The sequence below is a fragment of the Hevea brasiliensis genome, chromosome 9 (genome assembly GCF_030052815.1).
Source record: "Hevea brasiliensis isolate MT/VB/25A 57/8 chromosome 9, ASM3005281v1, whole genome shotgun sequence".
In the NCBI taxonomy this organism is placed as follows: domain Eukaryota; kingdom Viridiplantae; phylum Streptophyta; class Magnoliopsida; order Malpighiales; family Euphorbiaceae; genus Hevea; species Hevea brasiliensis.
Genome location: NC_079501.1, coordinates 11,800,496 through 11,819,382, shown reverse-complemented (window position 1 = coordinate 11,819,382; position 18,887 = coordinate 11,800,496). Strand labels below are relative to the sequence as shown.

Sequence of the window (18,887 nt, the reverse complement as noted above, 5' to 3'; positions counted from 1 at the left end):
ACAATCGTACGTGAAATATTTTTTTTTTACTAAATGTAATATATATGGAATTGATATGCCCTTATAATTAAATTTAAATATAAAGAAATATATTTTTAATATCTTAAAATCTTACATTTTTCATTATTGATAATATTATTAATTTCAAGATAATAGGAGCTCAGTATGACAAAATCTGAAAAGATTTTCAATAATTTAAGCATTGAAAATTGGAAATGGGAGGAATTAAATTGGTAGCTCTTGAGATTGAACAAGCGCCAACCAAAACAAGAGGAGAGAGATTAGAAAACAAGAAGAGATAAATGAATGTACTATAGAAGATTTGGATGTTTCCATAACCTCTGTCTCATTGTCTTAATATAAAGAAGAAAATACCAATTGTAAGGTCATTGCCTTTGAACTAGAAAACAAAACCAAGTTTTGGAAGCATTTTCAAGACCCTTATTTTTCTTTCTTCTATTTGCAATTCCCACACTTACCCCACTAAGAAACAAAACTGAGGGAGTTGTTTGTCTTTGGATGGGCATGTTTGGACTTTTCCAAGCTTGGGGAATATATTTATAAAAAGTCTTTATAGGGCAGTCCTTGATTCTCTAGCCACCTAATGTTAACAAAAACCATAAAAGTGTGGCAGTTGTAGAGAGAGAAAGTAAAAAAGACAAAGGTTTTTTAGAGAGAGAAAACTGATGGTAACTGAACTATTTTGCCCTAAAAAGGCTCACCTTCTCATAAAATTCCATATTCCATTTAGGAAGAGAACAACAACAATTCACTAAACAACAAAAAGCAGCTCCTCCTCTCGCCACGTTACGACAACGTAGCCATGAACGCTCTTTCATAACTCAGAGCTTGGCTTTTAATTGAATCTATTGACTATTTTCTTTCTTTCTTTCTCTCTGTCACTGAACCAGAGAAGACCCAGAAAACCTAGAAAAGTCTTTATATGCATAGAGGGATTGAACCGGCAATCTTTGGAACTGTCTTCGGATTCCATGTGGGTTTTTGATCAATTACAAAACCCAGTAAGGAATTTCTTGTTCTTGGTTTGCTTAGCTAGTTTTTGAATACTGTATTCGTCCTCTGTAAATTGGGGCTGAATTGATCTTGTATTTGGGTACCTCTTGAGCCTTTTCTTTTTGAGGGGTTATGTATCTGTTCAGTTTTTTCTAGATCGGGTATTTCTTGTTACTTTTATCATACTCTGTTTATTTCACCTCTTCTTCTCCTTCTTCCTGCATCTGTGATCTATCAAGTTTTTGTCTGAATTCTAAATTCTTCCGTGAAGTAATTTTCCTGATCTCATAAATTATATTCAATCTTTGTTCCTTTTTGTTCCCACAGCTATTGTGCACCATTGGATCATCACCAGTAACATCATCACCTTTCCATTTTTCCCCCATTATGTCACTCTCAACAGGCATAGAGTCACCTTATCCCTGGCTTGGAGAGTTAAAGTCTGAGGAGAGGGGATTGTATTTGATCCATTTATTGCTCACTTGTGCAAATCATGTCGCTGCTGGTAACCTTGAAAATGCAGAGATTGCCCTTGGGCAGATCTCGCAACTAGCCTCTGCAGATGGTGATACCATGCAGCGTATTGCTGCTTATTTTACCGAGGCACTTGCTCATAGGGTCATCAAATCTTTGCCTGGTGTCTACAGGGCCCTTAATGCTACTAAAATAACTTTGGTTTCTGAGGAAATTCTAGTTCGCAAATTGTTTTTCGAGATGTTACCTTTCTTGAAAGTGGCTTTTGTGCTTACAAACCAAGCTATAATTGAAGCCATGGAAGGGGAGAAGATGGTTCATATAATTGATCTTGATGCAGCTGAACCCGCACAGTGGCTTGCGCTTCTTCAAGCTTTAAGTGCAAGGCCTGAGGGACCTCCCCATTTGAGAATTACAGGGATTCATCAACAGAAAGAGGTACTGGATCAAATGGCTCATAAACTGATTGAAGAAGCAGAAAGGTTGGATATTCCATTTCAGTTCAATCCCATTGTTAGCAAATTAGAGAATCTTGATATTGAAAAGTTGCGTGTTAAAACTGGGGAGGCTCTAGCAATTTGCTCAGTTCTCCAATTGCATCCTTTTCTGGCTTCGGATGATGAATTGAGGAAGAGATCTCCAGTGCCGTTGAAGAATTCAAATGGAATTCACTTGCTAAGAGTCCTCCAAATGAACCAAGGTACATTTGGGGAGTTGCTTGAGAAAGATATGGTAAATGGATATAGCCCAAGTCCTGACTCTACCTCATCATCGCCACTATCTTCAACTGCTTCAGTGAAGATGGATTACTTTCTCAACATGCTTTGGAGTTTGTCACCAAAGCTCATGGTTGTAATGGAGCAAGATTCTAATCATAACGGGTCGACTCTCATGGAGAGGCTATTGGAGGCATTGTACTCTTACGCAGCATTGTTTGATTGTTTGGAATCCACTGTATCAAGAACATCCATGGAGAGACTCAAGATGGAGAAGATGCTGTTTGGGGAGGAAATAAAGAACATTGTAGCATGTGAGGGAGCTGAGAGAAAGGAAAGACATGAAAAACTCGAGAAGTGGATTCAGAGGCTTGATTTGGCTGGGTTTGGACTTGTGCATTTGAGCTACTACGGTATGTTGCAGGCAAGGAGGTTGTTGCAAGGATATGGTTGTGATGGTTACAGAATTAAGGAAGAAAATGGGTGTGTTGTAATTTGCTGGCAAGATCGGCCTCTTTTTTCTGTATCAGCATGGAGGTGTAGAAAGTAACAGCTAAACATTCATCACAAAGTGTTCAGAGTTTTATGGAAGAGTTTTGTTCATCTGCAAATCTATACTTTTAGAATGATTTGAAGGCCTCTTCATGCACATATCTGCTCCTGACATATTTTATTCATATCATTTTACTTCTGATCAAAATTGAAACTCTAGTGCTGATCTTTGTTAAGGCTTGTGCTTTCCACAACGTTTGGTCTCTGGATGAAGTCCAATGGACCTCCTTGATTTCTAGGCATGAATTTTGTCAATGTTATATGATGATTAATCTGAAACTTGGAGAACAATCTTTTTCATGTAGCTTGATTTTTTACCGTTGGAAGTGGCTAACTAGCAAATTAATCATCCTTGCAATATAAGTTTCTCGAGTGTATATTGATATTGCAAACCAATTTGGATTATTGATTTTCTGTTTGTTCCTAGCTTCATTTCTGAGATAAGCATAGCTTTCTTATCTTTGGCTTTTCCTCAATTTTTGTCAGTATGAAACCTCAATTTTCCATTGGACTACGTCTAAGTTCAGGCAGGTTAAACAATGAAAATGTGTAAGTCAAGGGTGCTCGCCATTTGGTTTGAATCTCAAAGGAAATTTGTATTGATGGTGGGTATATATATATATATATATATATATATAAACAAAGGCACCTTCGATAATATTGTGAACTGTTATTGGAGTTCTGAGCCAAATCGATAAAAATCATATTAAATTGATTAGACCAATAAAAATCATAACTAAATTTATTTTAATGCTTTGATTTTATTAAATTTAATTTTGATTCTTTATTAAGAATTAAATTGTTATCTAATTGAAAACTAAAATATATATATATATATATATATATATTAATAATATTTTGAATATATTATACACTTTTAATATAATTATATATATTTATCTATGCATGAATAATTATGTACCAAATATAATATAATATTTTATTTTATTTTTTTAAATAAATTTAATAATAAATATATTAAATTACTTTATATTTCTTAATTATAAGTGTGTTGTCATTCTATATATATATTTTATTTATAATTATATTTGTATCTTATAATTAAATGTTATATAATAAATAAATAGTTAAAAAAATATATTATAAGATATATTTATATTATTATATTATATAATATATTTAATTTTAAATTATATATATAATTATATAATTTAGAATTAATTAAAAAATATATTATTTTTTTATCAATAATTAAAAAATATATTATATAATATATTATGTATTAATAACATATTTTAATATTAATTTACATACATCTTTTTATAAAAATAATTATATAAAATTATTTTAAAAAATAATAATAAAATTAAAATTATATCAAATCGAAACGAAATTAAAGAATTAAAAACCCTATCTAACTAAAAGACTTACCACATCTATACTAAAATTTTGTTTTAATTCTCAAGCAAACCCTGAAATAAAATAGTACCACACACCTTAGAAATAACTATTACCGATAAATTGCAATGAAGTATGTGAAAATGGTGATTATGGAGGTAAAAAATAAAAAATAAAAATTTATAACAACTAAGATTATATATTCTACTCCTTTACTTGTTTTGCCTTCTTCATGTGTTCACAAGAATGGCGCATCTGACTTCTTAACCTAAGTTAGGTCGGTAAAGTAGGAATAAAATATTTATTTATTTATATATGAAATATGTATTTTATAAAAAAATAATAAAAAAAATCTATTTTATATAATAATAATAATAATAATAATAATAATAATAATAATTATTATTATTATTATTATATGCTAATTCCATGAATTATATAGAAAAAAAGGTCAATTAATGATAAGCTGCGTCACGGACAGTGATAAGCTCACATCTACTTCCTGGAATTTCAATTAATGATACTTATTTTTTTAATTTTTTATATTTTAAAAAAGTCGATACTTAATTTTTATATAATAAAATTATAATGATCTATTTTTTGTTGATTGGTCAGATATTTGAACATGATAAATCGTTTAGACCAATATATAACGGATTACGAATTAAAAAAAGAAAAATTGTAAGCATTGATTGAATAGTATCTTAAAATTTATTTCATTATATAAAAAGTGCAAAAAAGTGACATTTGATTGGAAAACATTATAAATTGTTGATATAATTATTAAAATTTTTTATTTTAAAAGAAATTTAAAATTTGGTCTAAAGCTTTGTGCTGCTTTAATTATTGAATTTTAAAAAATTAGTTATTTAGTATCTAAATTTACACTATATTATATTTTAATTTTAAATTTTAAAAATTAATTATTTAATTTTTTTAATGTATAAAATAATTTAATCTCTATAATTTTAATATTTATAACAATTTAAACATTGATAAAAGGATTAAATTATTATATATGTTAAAAATATAAAATATAAAATGTGATATAATATAAAATTTAAAAATTAAATAATTAATTTCTTAAAATATAAAGACTAAAGTATGATATAGTTTAAAATTTATAGATTAGATAATTAATTTTTTAAAATTTAGATAATAGAATAAAACTCAGAAATTAAATTATAAAATTTTCTTTATTTAAAAAAAAATTTGTTAGTGGGCCTGGATAAAGCCATCTTCGGCCTAGCCCAGCCCAGCCTTCCATCGTATGGTTCAGGGGAATAAGCAAAAAGTAAGCTCATCAAAATCTTTTCTATGCTCGGATGTTGATGTCATATTAGATAAAACGATAAGAGATTCTACTCTTTACTTGATGCAATAGAAATCTCACAATTATAATAATATTATGATTTACTTGGCAAAGTATATTTTTTACTCTTAAGTTCATAAATAATAATGTAAATATTAAAGATAAAGAATACATCTATTAATAAAATTATATATGTATATATATCTCGGTTGGGTGCAGGAAACCCACCGACATTATATATTGGCGTGCAAACAAAATAATAAAGCACCATCGCATCTCCAAAGCCTTATCTAATCTTTTGGTCCTTTTCCATGGTCAGACCCGTTGGTCAAGAAAAACTTGCCTGATTGAACAAAGCTCGTTCACGACTTCTTCCATTGCCGCTCGATCTTTCGCTGATTCCATGGAACATTTTATGCCAATTCTCAACACTGAGATGCAGCACTCGGCTTTACCACTCTCATTTGCTTCTGAATGTACTACTGGGTCCATCACTTGTGTGATTTTCTCTGGCAAGGACCTGCTTACAAAGTTATGGAGAGTTAGATCATCAGTGAAAATTTCTTCTGTCGGCCTTCTTCCTGTGAACATCTCTAGCAGAATGATCCCAAAGCTGTACACATCTGCTTTCGTAGACAAATTGCCGCTCACCCCATATTCTGCACATAAATTATATACATTCGCTTACTATTTATTTATTTATTCTGTTAAGAACTATGCTAGAAGAGAATTAATTTAAAGATTACTACCTGGTGCAATATAGCCTATGGATCCCTTCATAGTGGTTGATGTAGTGCTAATTTCATTATTTCCTGTTCCAGGAACAGGAGATATAATCCTTGCAAGCCCAAAATCACCAACATGCGCAGTTATTTCTGCATCAAGAAGAATATTGCTTGGTTTGAGATCACTGTGAACGATGATTGCTCTGCAGTGGCTGTGGAGATATTCAATTGCTGAAGCCACATCAATGGCGATGTTCAACCTCTGGAGAAAGTTCAAAACTTTTGCACTATCTTCTACATTATTTTCTGGATGTATCCATTCGTCTAGATTTCCCTTTGGCATGAATTCGAAAATTAAGGCCTTGAAATCATTGCCCTGAAAATCCACACCAGAGCAAGCACTCAAAACTTTCACAAGATTCCTATGTCGGATGTTCTTCAATGCTATGCATTCTGACATAAAACTCTTTGACGCTCCTTGTTGATGAAGATTGAGCACCTTTACAGCAACGACAGTTTCCTCTGGATCAAGAATTGCTTTGTAGACAGAGCCGTAACTTCCAACACCAATTAAATTCAATTCAGAGAAACCTTCTGTTGCCTTTTGAAGGTCTGAGTATGAAACCCTTCGGAATTGACTATCAAAGGATTGTGAAGCAACTAAACCCTTGAGTGATTTTCTCCTAGAGCAAAGGACAATAGTGAAGACAACTAATGCAAGTAATCCCAGAATTGCAGCAATCACTGGTATTATGACTTTGACAGCAAGATCCTTTCCATTATCGCATTCTGGAAGACCAAATTCTGGGATACCTCCACAAAGTTATCATTTCCAGAAAGTGAAACTATAGTTGCGTTTTGGAAGATTCCATTAGTTGGAACTTCTCCAGAAAGTTCATTGAAAGAAAGATTCAAGATGGTTGCTGAAGAAAGCTCTCCAAGAAAGGCAGGTATATGGCCTGAAATGTTATTGTGAGATAGATCAATATATTCTAGACCTCGCACAGTTGCCAAGGACCTGGAAAGCTCTCCACTAAAGAAGTTGCCTTTCAGGTCAAGATATACCAATTTTACGCAATTACCAATGCTACTAGGAATGTCGCTTGACAAGTTATTGTTGGAAACATCCAAAACCTCAAGATTTATCAACTTACCAATTCCTTGAGGCAGTGAACCAGTCAAAGAATTATGACTCAAGTTCAAGGTTATTGAGAGGGAGAACAGTCCCGTAAGTTCTTCAGGAATTGGACCACTTAGGTTATTATCAGAAAGAGACAAAAATACAAGGCCTTTACACCTTGAGAGTTCTGGAGGTATTTGTCCAGAAAAGTTGTTTTCTCGTAAACTGAAGTAGTTCAATAAGGTTAAGTTCCCCAACGAAGATGGTATATTCCCTGAGAGTTTATTCACATTGAAGTATAGTCGTCGTAGTCTTTGAAGCTTTCCAATGTGAGCAGGAAGACTACCAGTAAGATAATTTAATCCCATGTTCAAAGTTTCAAGATTGACAAGGTTTCCAATTCCTAATGGGAGGCTTCCATATATCTGGTTTGTCCTGAAATTTATTTCTTTAATTTGGGTTGAAAGGTTGGCTACATTCCTAACAAATGGACCTCTGAGAAGATTGAAAGGGAAGTAAATACTTTGCAGATGAGTGCAATTTGTCAAAGAATTAACAAAATCCAAGTCATTACCTTCTTCAGTGCCCAATCTGTTTTCGCTTCCATCTATTATTCTTAGATTTTGCAGCTTTGATAAATCCCTTGGAACTGGTCCTGTGAAGTCATTGTTAGAAAGGAAGATTGTTTCAAGTTTTGAGGCATTGGACAATGATGAGGGAAGAAGTTGTAACAACCCTTTAAAAAAAAAAAAAAAAAAAAAAAAAAAAAAAAAAAAAAAATTTTAAAAAACGGGAGGAGGAAAACCCCCCATTTCTCTTCTTTCCCTCTCCTTCCCTTTCTTCTTCTTCTTCCTTTCTCCGGTGACCGGCCGGCGACGTCCCAAGCAGCTCCCCACCGGCCGGCGACCCTCCGGCGACGGCCAGGACCACCAGAAACGGCGGCAAGAGAGGGAGAAGAGAGAGAAAATGCGCGCACAGTGGGCAGCGGCTTTCCGGCGCGATTCCGGCTTCATCCGACGTCCGATCGAGGCGATTCCGGTGGCGTTGGAAAGCTTGTTCCGAGAGCTTTCTTTTGATACCAATTTTGAAGCAAATGGAGGTCGGATGAGTGAGATATGGAGGAGAGAAGTTTCGGGTTTTTCAAGCTTTTTCGTCAGATCTACGACGATCCGACCGTTGGATCGACGATCCGAGACCACATATGGACTGAGGAAGAGGAGAGGAACATGGTGGTATGATCAGATTCGGCAAATGTCGCCGGCGACCGGCGGCCGGCCACCGTGCGCGGTGGTGCCGGCGGTGGCTCCGGTGAGCTATGGAGATGGTTCAACTTCCAGAGGCTTCCTCATAAATTTTTGGAATTTTTGAGACAGATAAACTTCGGGTAAGACAATTTTTATTATTTCTGCATGCATGGAGCATAAATACAGTGTTTCTTAAACAGGAAAAATTGGAGAAAAATTCTAAGAAAAATATATGATGAAAGTAAAATTATTTGGAGATATTCTATGGTGTTAGTTGAATTTTTGGGTGATCGTAGAATATTTTTGAGAAATATGGATGGATTTTAGTTATATTTTTAGCATGTGGGCATATAAGATTAATTGAAATTAAGATAATTAAATTTTATATAATTGGTTGAAGCTTGAGGATGGAGGTTTAAATATGTGAATATTTAATTGGGTTGAATTAAGAATATGTTAGCTGTTGGAAAATTATGGAATCGAGTAAAATTCTTGAATAAAATATTCATGGGTGATTAGAAAATTACAATTCATTTTGCAATAGCCTTATAATATTATTAAGATCGGGATAAAATTTTAGAATTTTAGAGCTTGTTTGACCGATTTTTGAAAAATGTCAATTATAGGGACTAAAACGTAATTTTTAAGATTTTGAGTATTGTCGATTTGGAGGGCAGGGAGGCCATGTGATATTGATGAGATGTGATTGTGGAAATTGAGAATTTAGAAGTGTTATTTGAGCCTTTTTGCGGGTTAGGTATAGAAACTCACGGATTATTAATTAGTCTATTGCCTCTTTAGAGTTTTATTCTAACTTAGTACTAATAAATTTATAATTTAATTATTAGGTGATTGAGATCACTATTTTTCTGCGTCAATGACAATAGTCATCGATTATCTTGTGAGTAAAATATTAATTTTAATTGTAATTTCGATATTATTATATGTTCAAAGATGCCCATGCATCACTTATATGCATATATTTATGTAGTTAAACTCTAGCACGATTTATGATGCATTGATAAGCGTTAAAGTGGCATGATATTGTTGTGGTAATTTGGAGCAGCAGCGTGCGTTGGCGTGCGTGTGATGTGGTGTGGACTATGGATAGGGCGGGTAGTCACGGCTTGAGTTCTTATTGGGACCCGATCCTTCGAGGGGTAGTCACGGCTTGAGTTCTTTCTTTGGGACCTCGATTTGGTTTATTAAGCGAAAGTCCGGCTTGAGTTCTTCGCTGGCACCAGGTTGGATTTAAGAGAGCTGTATAGGGGATCAGCTCTCATATGTTATGATTGATGCTACAGGGTGCGTGAGTGCTCCAAATTACCTTTTGATGTTATGATGTACAATTGTTGTTGATGTTGCATTTCACTATACAGGGTGCATTAGATTTAGATAGTTATAGAGATTATGGTTAAAATTGATATTTTACTCTGCAGTGAACGCTCACTCCTGTTCACCATATTTTTCCAGGCTACAGGAGGAGACATTTTTCAGAATAACCTGTCCCTTTCCTCTCAGGTTATGAAAAGATTACTTAATTGTATTATTATTCTCTAAATTTGTAATTTAGGACTCCGCATGTGCTAGTAGTAGCATTAAGCCTATCAGAGACTGTATGAATTCAAGTTTTCATATTAATAAATGAAAAGAAAAAATTTTTATGAGTTTTAAATGGTTATAAATGAGGTAATAGGGTTGAGCTGGGCTCCCCCGAATTTAGTTTTCTGAAAAGTTCTGGGCTAAGTTGGCCCAAAATGAAATTATAACAGTTTAATTTAAATTATCTTATATGCATATTGGGTCTAAATTGTGGGCCTGGTTATGGATTTGAGGAATAGTTAGGCTTACTACGAGGGGGCTAGTGACCAGTCCTAGTGCAGTCACCCATAGGTTGGGTCGTGATAAAGTTGGTATCAGAGCTTAGGCTCTAGATTCATGGGAAATAATATACTTGGGAGTGTAAAAGGAGTCTTGTTAGGATGTTACATGCGAGTATAGGATTCTGCTTTCTCTTTTCTGTAATTCTTTGTTTCTAGATTCTGCGTTATACCTCGGGAAATATAAAAGTGCCTCAGTTAGTGTCTTGATTTTCGTGGAGTACACAGAAATGTGAAATAGAGTTAGTAGACATGTGAAATCTATCATGAGGATACGTACTCCAAGAAATGTTATATTTTTGTCAGTATGGGTTTAAATGGTGTGCCCATTTCGTGCAAGGCACGAGTACATAAAGGTGAGTCTTGAAAGTACAGTTGCCCTAGATAAGGATGAGGATACCATCTGGCGATCATCGGTGGATGACCCGGTTAGAATAAGTTTGTGATAATAGAATATTCAAGAGAGATAAGAGATTAGGAGACCTAGTGCACGGGACGTATCGTAGTAACTATACAATGTTCTCAATGTCCGCTCTGTAGCTGCAGACACAGCATGAGATTATTGTGTAGAGCTGCGTGCATCCCCGTGGTGCTCCATAATGAGGGTGTTTCTTGATGGCCTCTGTTTTGGTACACAATACGTAACGAGTTCTATATCTGCAGAGGAGTTGGGAACTCTGGTTAAGAGTCTAGAGCTAGAATATCGAAAGGTTACTGATTAGGTGGTAACTAGAGTCAATGACTCGGTTACCCTAGCATGAGCTAGAGTTGCATTAAGAGTTGCCATCGGACTGGAGGTTTGGACTAGTTGCAAAGTAAAAGTGACACCTATAGAGTGAGACCATCTAGTCTTCGGTATGGAATTTTGGATGATTTTTGCAGAATGACAGACGTTTTGCTTAGAACTTAGTGAGAATAGGATACCTTGTGTGTATTAGCAAGGTGTAAAGTGCAACCCTACTACCTAGGGACGGTCAAAACTATGAATTGATGATTCACAGAGATATGATATGATAGGAGAGTCATTAATTTGACATGGTTTGGGCAAGGTGGTAAATGTAGTACCTTTGTTGACAAGTTAGGGTGTAGTCCTATCTTTTGGAAGGGATCGAAAGTTATTACTAATGATGGTGACCAACCAAATAGTACTGAGATGGGACTGTAGAGTGTGGTAGAGAGTAGTTGGCTCGGGTATCCCGCAGAGGATACAAGTTTCATTATATGAATCATATATAATCAGATCACGATGGATGTAAATCCTTTGAATTGGATGACGGGTTTGGGTGCCCGGAATCTTAAGTTTTGGCAAATTGAGTAAACATGGAAAATAATAATAATAATAATAATAATAATAATAATAATAATAATAATAATAACAAATAAATAAAATTACTGCAGAATCAGTTCTCGAGGTAGTAAAGGTATTATGTAAGCTAAAGGATAAGAATAAAAATCATACGATAAAGGTATGACCACAATTTCCTGAGTTCTTTTCTAACTTCATATTGATCAAAATAATAGTATAATCTAATTATAATAGTGTTAAGAGAAATAAATTAGCAAAGATAAATTATAGAAGGCCAATGGATAGAAAAAGTACAGAACGAAAGTTTGGACAATTCATTGCAGATGTAATATAATCTAAATGCCAGTGGGAATACCAGCTAGAGTGGTCAAAGGACCAAATCTGAGTAGCACAGATATGTGATAACGCGGTAGAGACTCTGAAAGATATAGTCAGCAAGTACAGCTGTCATGTTAGGAAGAAGAATGAAACCAGGGATAGAATAGTCAAGTTCTATTTTGGGTAAGACAAAGGAAATGAATGAAAGGACAATCTGAAGGGCGCGTAATAAACGGAATAAAGTTAAGATATAGGGTAGACTAAGTGTTATTCTTGGCAAGGAGAATGACAAGGATGGAAAACCCAAAATGGGACCACATTAGTGAGAATAGTGATGGAGGTATGGAATAACATAATAATGAGTAAATGCTAGAAGGTGTGCGATGGTATTGCGGACTACCTAATTAGGTAGAGAAAAAGAAGTTAGTAAATAGTAAGTTGAATAAAAGTCAGTCTACGGGATCAAATAGGTATGATGAGTGGAAAGAATTATAGATAATGACACATAAGTTTTAGGTTAGACTTTTGAGATAGTGAGAAGGTAGTTAGAGGTTCGTTATGAATGTCAGGCAAACATTTTTAGTGTGATCAACAGAATCACTTTGCAGTGAAGTAATAACGACAGAACAACAGTAGGGGTAGAATGAAAAGTGACAAGTATGGATGGTAATAAATTACTAAAAAGTTCAAGGATCAAATTAATGACCATAGATAAGGGTGGAATTAGTGTTGGAATAATTTATTAGTGAGAGAAATCTTTCAGGAATCAACAAAAGTTAAGGGCACAATATAAACGATGATAGATATGAATCATTGGTCGAGTATAAGTAAAGTTAATAAATTATAAAATATTATGTCAGGAAGGACAATGGTACGGTAAAGTGTTCATGCAGATGATATCTTATAGGTAGAGCACAATTGTGCTAAGAGATGATGAAATTTGAAGAGAAAGACCAAGAAACATAGATTAAACGTTATTATATGGACAATCGGGCGTAGTTGAATATAAGAGGATATTTTTCTTTCTTTTCAAGTTTAGTTTGTGCTATTGGTTCTAGAGGGTTATATAAGGAACGGAGACAGAGTCAAGGAGACCTAGTTATTTGAGAGTTTGGTAGGCACCAATTCATATACAATTTCGTGATATGAGAATGACTGTAAGTGCATACCTAGTGTTAAGTATGAAAGGACGATCAGAGTAATAACAGGAGTCAAATTGAGTTAGCTACTAAGGCTTGTGACTATTTTAAATTATGAGCTGGAGAGAATACTAATTGTGAATGAGTTCTGATGAATGAGATTGTTGCTAATAGGAAAAGATGAAGCTGAAGTTTGGAAAGCTATGGGCAGTATATGTGATTTTATTAAGGAGAATGAACATGTGAAGTATTTTGTTTAGGATTAAGGCATGGCACACATTTCTCACAGCCATGTTAGTTTAGATGGAACTTATAGTTTCAAGGGCTCATATCCATCTAGGATGTGCAATTTCCTACTAAGAGAGGTAGGGAATGATAATGTTCTGATAGTTAAGTTGGTAAAAGGGGATGCAAAAAGAATTTTCTATGATTAATTATAAGTGTTACAAAAGGTGAAGAATGTGCTGGTAAGAGAAAATCTTAAGGTTAGAATTCCCGAAGTAATAGAACTAGTAACTAAGAAATAAAATGAAAGTTAAAGTTGATGATGGGATGGACATCCTTGAAGGAAAAAGGTGTAAGGGTGAAATAGGACTAAAATTAAGGAATAAGTACAATGAGTTGAAAAGATATCAACAATACCAAAAAATAGGAAAAGGAAAGTGGATAAGATGCAAAGGACAGAAAAAGAGCTCGATAGAGCCAGTTATAATGATGAGGATAAGGAGGAATAGGTATGCTAGGAACACACTAAGAGACGTTTAAAACAAGTTATTATGAGATGATAGATTAAAGGAGTAGTAGAGCCTCGATCTGAGTGCTAATGTGTCGAGTAGGCCACATACTAAGAAGCTATAGGAAGAAGTCTAGATATTTATATTCCAGAGAAGGAGTGAGAATTGATAAGTCGCATGGGTTGAGTTGTCAGAGAATATAAACACTTTTGTTACCTAGAAGGGGAGACCCAGTTTACTTTTCAATATTGATAAATGATACACTTGGCCCTTGGAGGAGACTCTACCTGACTAGTTACATAAGATCGATAGAGGTTGGTCTAAGTACCTTAGTAATGACACAAGAGAGATTAAAAATTTAAAGTATAATGGGAGTGAGAAGATTTATAGGTATTAACCACTGAAGTCATAAGAAGAGTGAAGATCTCGAACAAGATGCCTAGATTAGGTGCTACAGGAAAGCTACTCATAGGATATCATGGAATAAGGAACATAAGTTATGTCATTGGGGAATTCAGAGTTTATTAATACAAAGGAATGATGACTGAAGTCACCAAGAGACATGTTGGGGCGTAATAAAAGTGAGGTAAGCACTAAAGTTGATTGAAGTTATGAGACATCAAGTCAAGAACAGTGAGATATAGCGAATACTTGAAATGTCAGAAGAATGGTCAATGAATAGCCAAGAGATAAGAGCATCTCTAGATAGAGATGAAGACAAATAGGACACCATAGTAGAATAAGAGAGTAATAGAATGTCATATATAATGTACAAAGAGTTTGAAGAATAAATGTTTTACCAATCTCTGCATAGCTGGAGGAGTAATGATTGCACTTGTTCTGATAATCTTCTTTTCCATATCTCTGGTTTATTCGAAAATTCGAGGACGAATTTTTCTTAAGGGGGGAAGAATGTAACAACCCTTTAAAAAAAAAAAAAAAAAAAAAATTTTCAAAAACGGGAGGAGGAAAACCCCCCCCCCCCCATTTCTCTTCTTTCCCTCTCCTTCCCTTTCTTCTTCTTCTTCCTTTCTCCGGTGACCGGCCGGCGACGTCCCAAGCAGCTCCCCACCGGCCGGCGACCCTCCGGCGACGTCGGGACCACGAAGCGGCAAGAGAGGAAGAGGAGAGAGAAAATGCGCGCACCGGGGGCAGCGGCTTTCCGGCGCGATTCCGGCTTCGTCCGACGTCCGATCGAGGCGATTCCGGTGGCGTTGGAAAGCTTGTTCCGAGAGCTTTCTTTTGATACCAATTTTGAAGCAAATGGAGGTCGGATGAGTGAGATATGGAGGAGAGAAGTTTCGGGTTTTTCAAGCTTTTTCGTCAGATCTACGACGATCCGACCGTTGGATCGACGATCCGAGACCACATATGGACTGAGGAAGAGGAGAGGAACATGGTGGTATGATCAGATTCGGCAAATGTCGCCGGCGACCGGCGGCCACCGTCTTGTGATGGTGCGTGATGGCCAGTGAGCTATGGAGATGGTTCAACTTCAGAGGCTTCCTCATAAATTTTTGGAATTTTGAGACACGATAAACTTCGGGTAAGACAATTTTTATTATTTCTCATGCATGGAGCATAAATACGGTGTTTCTTAACAGAAAAATTGGAGAAAAATTCTAAGAAAAATATATGATGAAAGTAAAATTATTTGGAGATATTCTATGGTGTTAGTTGAATTTTTGGGTGATCGTAGAATATTTTTGAGAAATATGGATGGATTTTAGTTATATTTTTAACATGTGGGCATATAAGATTAATTGAAATTAAGATAATTAAATTTTATATAATTGGTTGAAGCTTGAGGATGGAGGTTTAAATATGTGAATATTTAATTGGGTTGAATTAAGAATATGTTAGCTGTTGGAAAATTATGGAATCGAGTAAAATTCTTGAATAAAATATTCATGGGTGATTAGAAAATTACAATTCATTTTGCAATAGCCTTATAATATTATTAAGGACCGCGGGATAAAATTTTAGAATTTTTGGAGCTTGTTTGACTGGATTTTTGAAAAATGTCAATTATAGGGACTAAAACGTAATTTTTAAGATTTTGAGTATTGTCTGATTTGGAGGGCCCAGGAGGGGCCATGTGATATTGATGAGATGTGATTGTGGAAATTGAGAATTTAGAAGTGTTATTTGAGCCTTTTTGCAGGTTGGGTAGGTCCCAGGTATAGGGGAAACTCTGCCGGATTTCCGGCATTAATTAGGCTGTCTATTGCCTCTTTAGAGTTTTATTCTAACTTAGTACTAATAAATTTATAATTTAATTATTAGGTGATCGAGATCAGCTATTTTTCTGCGTCCAGCAGCCACAATAGTCATCGGTGTACTGTGAGTAAAATATTAATTTTAATTGTAATTTCGATATTATTATATGTTCAGCATGCCCATGCATCACTTATATGCATATATTTATGTAGTTAAACTCTAGGCACGATTTATGATGCATTGATAACTGTTAAAGTGGCATGATGTTGTTGTGGTAATTTGGAGCAGTGTGCGTGCGTTGGCGTGCGTGTGATGTGGTGTGGACTATGGATAGGACGGGTAGTCACGGCTTGAGTTCTTCGCTGGGACCCGATCCTTCGAGGGGTAGTCACGGCTTGAGTTCTTCGCTGGGACCCTCGATTTGGTTTATTAAGCGAAAGTCCGGCTTGAGTTCTTGGCGCACTGTGTTGGATTTAAGAGAGCTGTATAGGGGATCAGCTCCCATATGTTATGATTGATGCTACAGGGTGCGTGAGTGCTCCAAATTACCTTTTGATGTTATGATGTACAATTGTTGTTGATGTTGCATTTCACTATACAGGGTGCATTAGCTTTAGATAGTTATAGAGATTATGGTTAAAATTGATATTTTACTCTCTGAGTCGAACGCTCACTCCTGTTCACCATATTTTTCCAGGCTACAGGAGGAGACATTTTTCAGAATAACCTGTCCCTTTCCTCTCAGGTTATGAAAAGATTACTTAATTGTATTATTATTCTCTAAATTTGTAATTTAGGACTCTGCATGTGCTAGTAGTAGCATTAAGCCTATCAGAGACTGTATGAATTCAAGTTTTCATATTAATAAATGAAAAGAAAAAATTTTTATGAGTTTTAAATGGTTATAAATGAGGTAATAGGGTTGAGCTGGGCTCCCCTGATTTTAGTTTTCTGAAAAGTTAAGTTGGCCCAAAATGAAATTATAACAGTTTAATTTAAATTATCTTATATGCATATTGGGTCTAAATTGTGGGCCTGGTTATGGATTTGAGGAATAGTTAGGCTTACTACGGGCCTCGGGGGCTTTAAGCTGGCCCAGGTCCTAGTGCCGGTCCGGCCCATAGGTTGGGTCGTGATAGAAGTCCTGTGAATCTGTTTGATGCTAATGCTAACCTCGTGAGTCTGGGAAAAGCAAGGCCCATATTCTGAGGTAGGCTTCCCTCTAATTTATTCCCGAAAATGTAAAAAATATCAATAGCGGAGAGATTGAATATGCTAGGAGGTATAATACCTGTCAGATTATTTTCAGAAAGCTGAAAAAATTCTAACCTTTGAATTTGGCCAAGGCTGCCAGGAATGCTACCTCGGAATAGGTTGCTACCGATAGAAAGCTTGGTAAGAGATGACATGTTACCAAGCCAAGCTGGGATGCTTCCGGTAAAATAGTTGATAGATAAACCAAGACCGGTAAGCTTTGAGAGAGAGCCAAGTTCCACTGGGATTCTTCCCCCGATCTTATTATCAATAAGATTGAGGAGTCTAAGATCCGCACAACCTGACAGATTGGTGGGAAGCTGTCCATGGAAGGAATTGTTGCTGAGGTCAAGAAGTCGCAGCCTAAACAATCGACCAATTTCAGGTGGTATTTCACCATGGAAGCTGTTGTTTTGAAGGTCTATTCTTCTAAGGAATGAAAGGTTTCCTATATGTGGTGAAAGGAAGCCTTTTAGACCATATGACTGCAGATCTAATACGGTGACTCTGTTCTGATGTCGCCTGCTGCATTGGATACCTGGCCACTGGCAAAACTGAAGTGAATTGTTCCATGAATTTAATATTCCAAGCGGATCCTGAGATACTTTTTCTTTGAAACTGATCAAGGCTAATCCGTCAGTTTCATTCACTGTGATACTGATTGGGTTGGAACATCGAGCAGAGTAGATGCAGGTCAAGAAAATGGCGTATGAAATGAGTGAGAAGCTCTTCATGATGGTGAAAATATGTTTTTGAGGTTTTGGGATGAAAGATATGGAAGGATTCACGGTAGAAAATGGGCAACTGCTGCTGAAATAGAGAAACAAATACGTGAACTTGTGAAGCAATAGCTTATGAAATTCTTATATAGAACCAATCCGATATTGACTCAAAAAACATGTGAAATCAATTGTGAATCTAACAAGAAAAATCCATTTGGATAATATTTTCAAACTAAGCGTCCACAAATGTATGCTTTTGTTGACTTTATAGTTTCCACTTTCCACATGCAAATTCTTGAATGTAGCCGGTGAATTTACACCTTCGCTAGCCCCATTTCAATTGCTGAACTGTTCAAAGATGTAACTCGTTTAGCTACTCTCATCTCTCATCCTCTATTTCTTCACCTCAATAGGAAAAGGATAAAAATTATTCGTTTATAGATCCAAATTCAATCTCCAATCCTCTATTAAAAAAAAAAAAGAAATTATTTAAATATTACATGTCATTGATATCAAAATATATATAATACAGAGACATCTAAATAATTTCATAGTGATCATTTATAAATTTACGTAAAAAAATGTAGACATTTATAAATAAATAAATATATTATATTATATTATTTTAACCATAACAAAAGTGTCAATTAAAAATTGTTAGCTGCAAGTCGCAAAGTATATGAATAAAATTTAATTTAATGATATTAAAATTAATTTAAAATATATAAAATTTTAAATTTAAATTTCAATCAAAATTAAATTAAAAAAACCACAAGGCAAATTAAATTAAATTTGTTA

At 35.0% G+C, this 18,887-nt stretch overlaps 3 protein-coding genes and 1 long non-coding RNA gene across 5 annotated transcripts; 2 read left to right on the top strand and 2 right to left on the bottom strand.

Annotated features, from left to right (window-relative positions):
* The first annotated feature begins 637 nt into the window (after window positions 1-637).
* Window positions 638-3,182, top strand: LOC110638590 (scarecrow-like protein 3). Of its 2 annotated transcripts, none has more exons than XM_021789185.2 (2): window positions 638-1,022; window positions 1,342-3,182. In XM_021789185.2, the coding sequence occupies exons 1-2, from the start codon at window positions 993-995 to the stop codon at window positions 2,752-2,754; spliced, it is 1,443 nt and encodes a 480-aa protein (XP_021644877.2). In that variant the 5' UTR covers window positions 638-992; the 3' UTR covers window positions 2,755-3,182. The 2 variants fall into 2 exon arrangements, with proteins under 2 accessions (XP_021644877.2, XP_021644878.2); XM_021789186.2 differs by having other exon boundaries at window positions 639-1,175.
* Window positions 3,183-5,560: 2,378 nt separating this feature from the next.
* LOC110638585 (probable LRR receptor-like serine/threonine-protein kinase At3g47570) lies at window positions 5,561-8,039 on the bottom strand. The gene is made up of 2 exons (XM_058152893.1): window positions 6,177-8,039; window positions 5,561-6,086 (listed from the first exon to the last, which is right to left on the bottom strand). The coding sequence occupies exons 1-2, from the start codon at window positions 6,610-6,612 to the stop codon at window positions 5,743-5,745; spliced, it is 780 nt and encodes a 259-aa protein (XP_058008876.1). The 5' UTR covers window positions 6,613-8,039; the 3' UTR covers window positions 5,561-5,742.
* On the bottom strand, window positions 6,903-18,199 carry LOC131183061 (putative receptor-like protein kinase At3g47110). The gene is made up of 2 exons (XM_058152887.1): window positions 17,443-18,199; window positions 6,903-7,927 (listed from the first exon to the last, which is right to left on the bottom strand). The coding sequence occupies exons 1-2, from the start codon at window positions 17,765-17,767 to the stop codon at window positions 6,903-6,905; spliced, it is 1,350 nt and encodes a 449-aa protein (XP_058008870.1). The 5' UTR covers window positions 17,768-18,199.
* LOC131183064 (uncharacterized) lies at window positions 16,123-17,012 on the top strand. The gene is made up of 2 exons (XR_009151226.1): window positions 16,123-16,236; window positions 16,811-17,012. It is a non-coding gene; the product is annotated as an uncharacterized LOC131183064 (long non-coding RNA).
* Window positions 18,200-18,887: the final 688 nt, after the last annotated feature.

Coding starts and splice junctions, on each gene's coding strand:
- LOC110638585 (XM_058152893.1), bottom strand. CDS start 6,612: ATGTCAGAATGCATAGCATTGAAGAACATCCGACATAGGAATCTTGTG. Junction 6,087..6,176: donor CATAGGCTATATTGCACCAG/GTAGTAATCTTT, acceptor ATTTATGTGCAG/AATATGGGGTGAGCGGCAAT.
- LOC110638590 (XM_021789185.2), top strand. CDS start 993: ATGTGGGTTTTTGATCAATTACAAAACCCA. Junction 1,023..1,341: donor TTGATCAATTACAAAACCCA/GTAAGGAATTTC, acceptor TTGTTCCCACAG/CTATTGTGCACCATTGGATC.
- LOC131183061 (XM_058152887.1), bottom strand. CDS start 17,767: ATGGTGAAATACCACCTGAAATTGGTCGATTGTTTAGGCTGCGACTTC. Junction 7,928..17,442: donor AGCCTTGGCCAAATTCAAAG/GTTAGAATTTTT, acceptor ATGACTTCACAG/GACCAGTTCCAAGGGATTTA.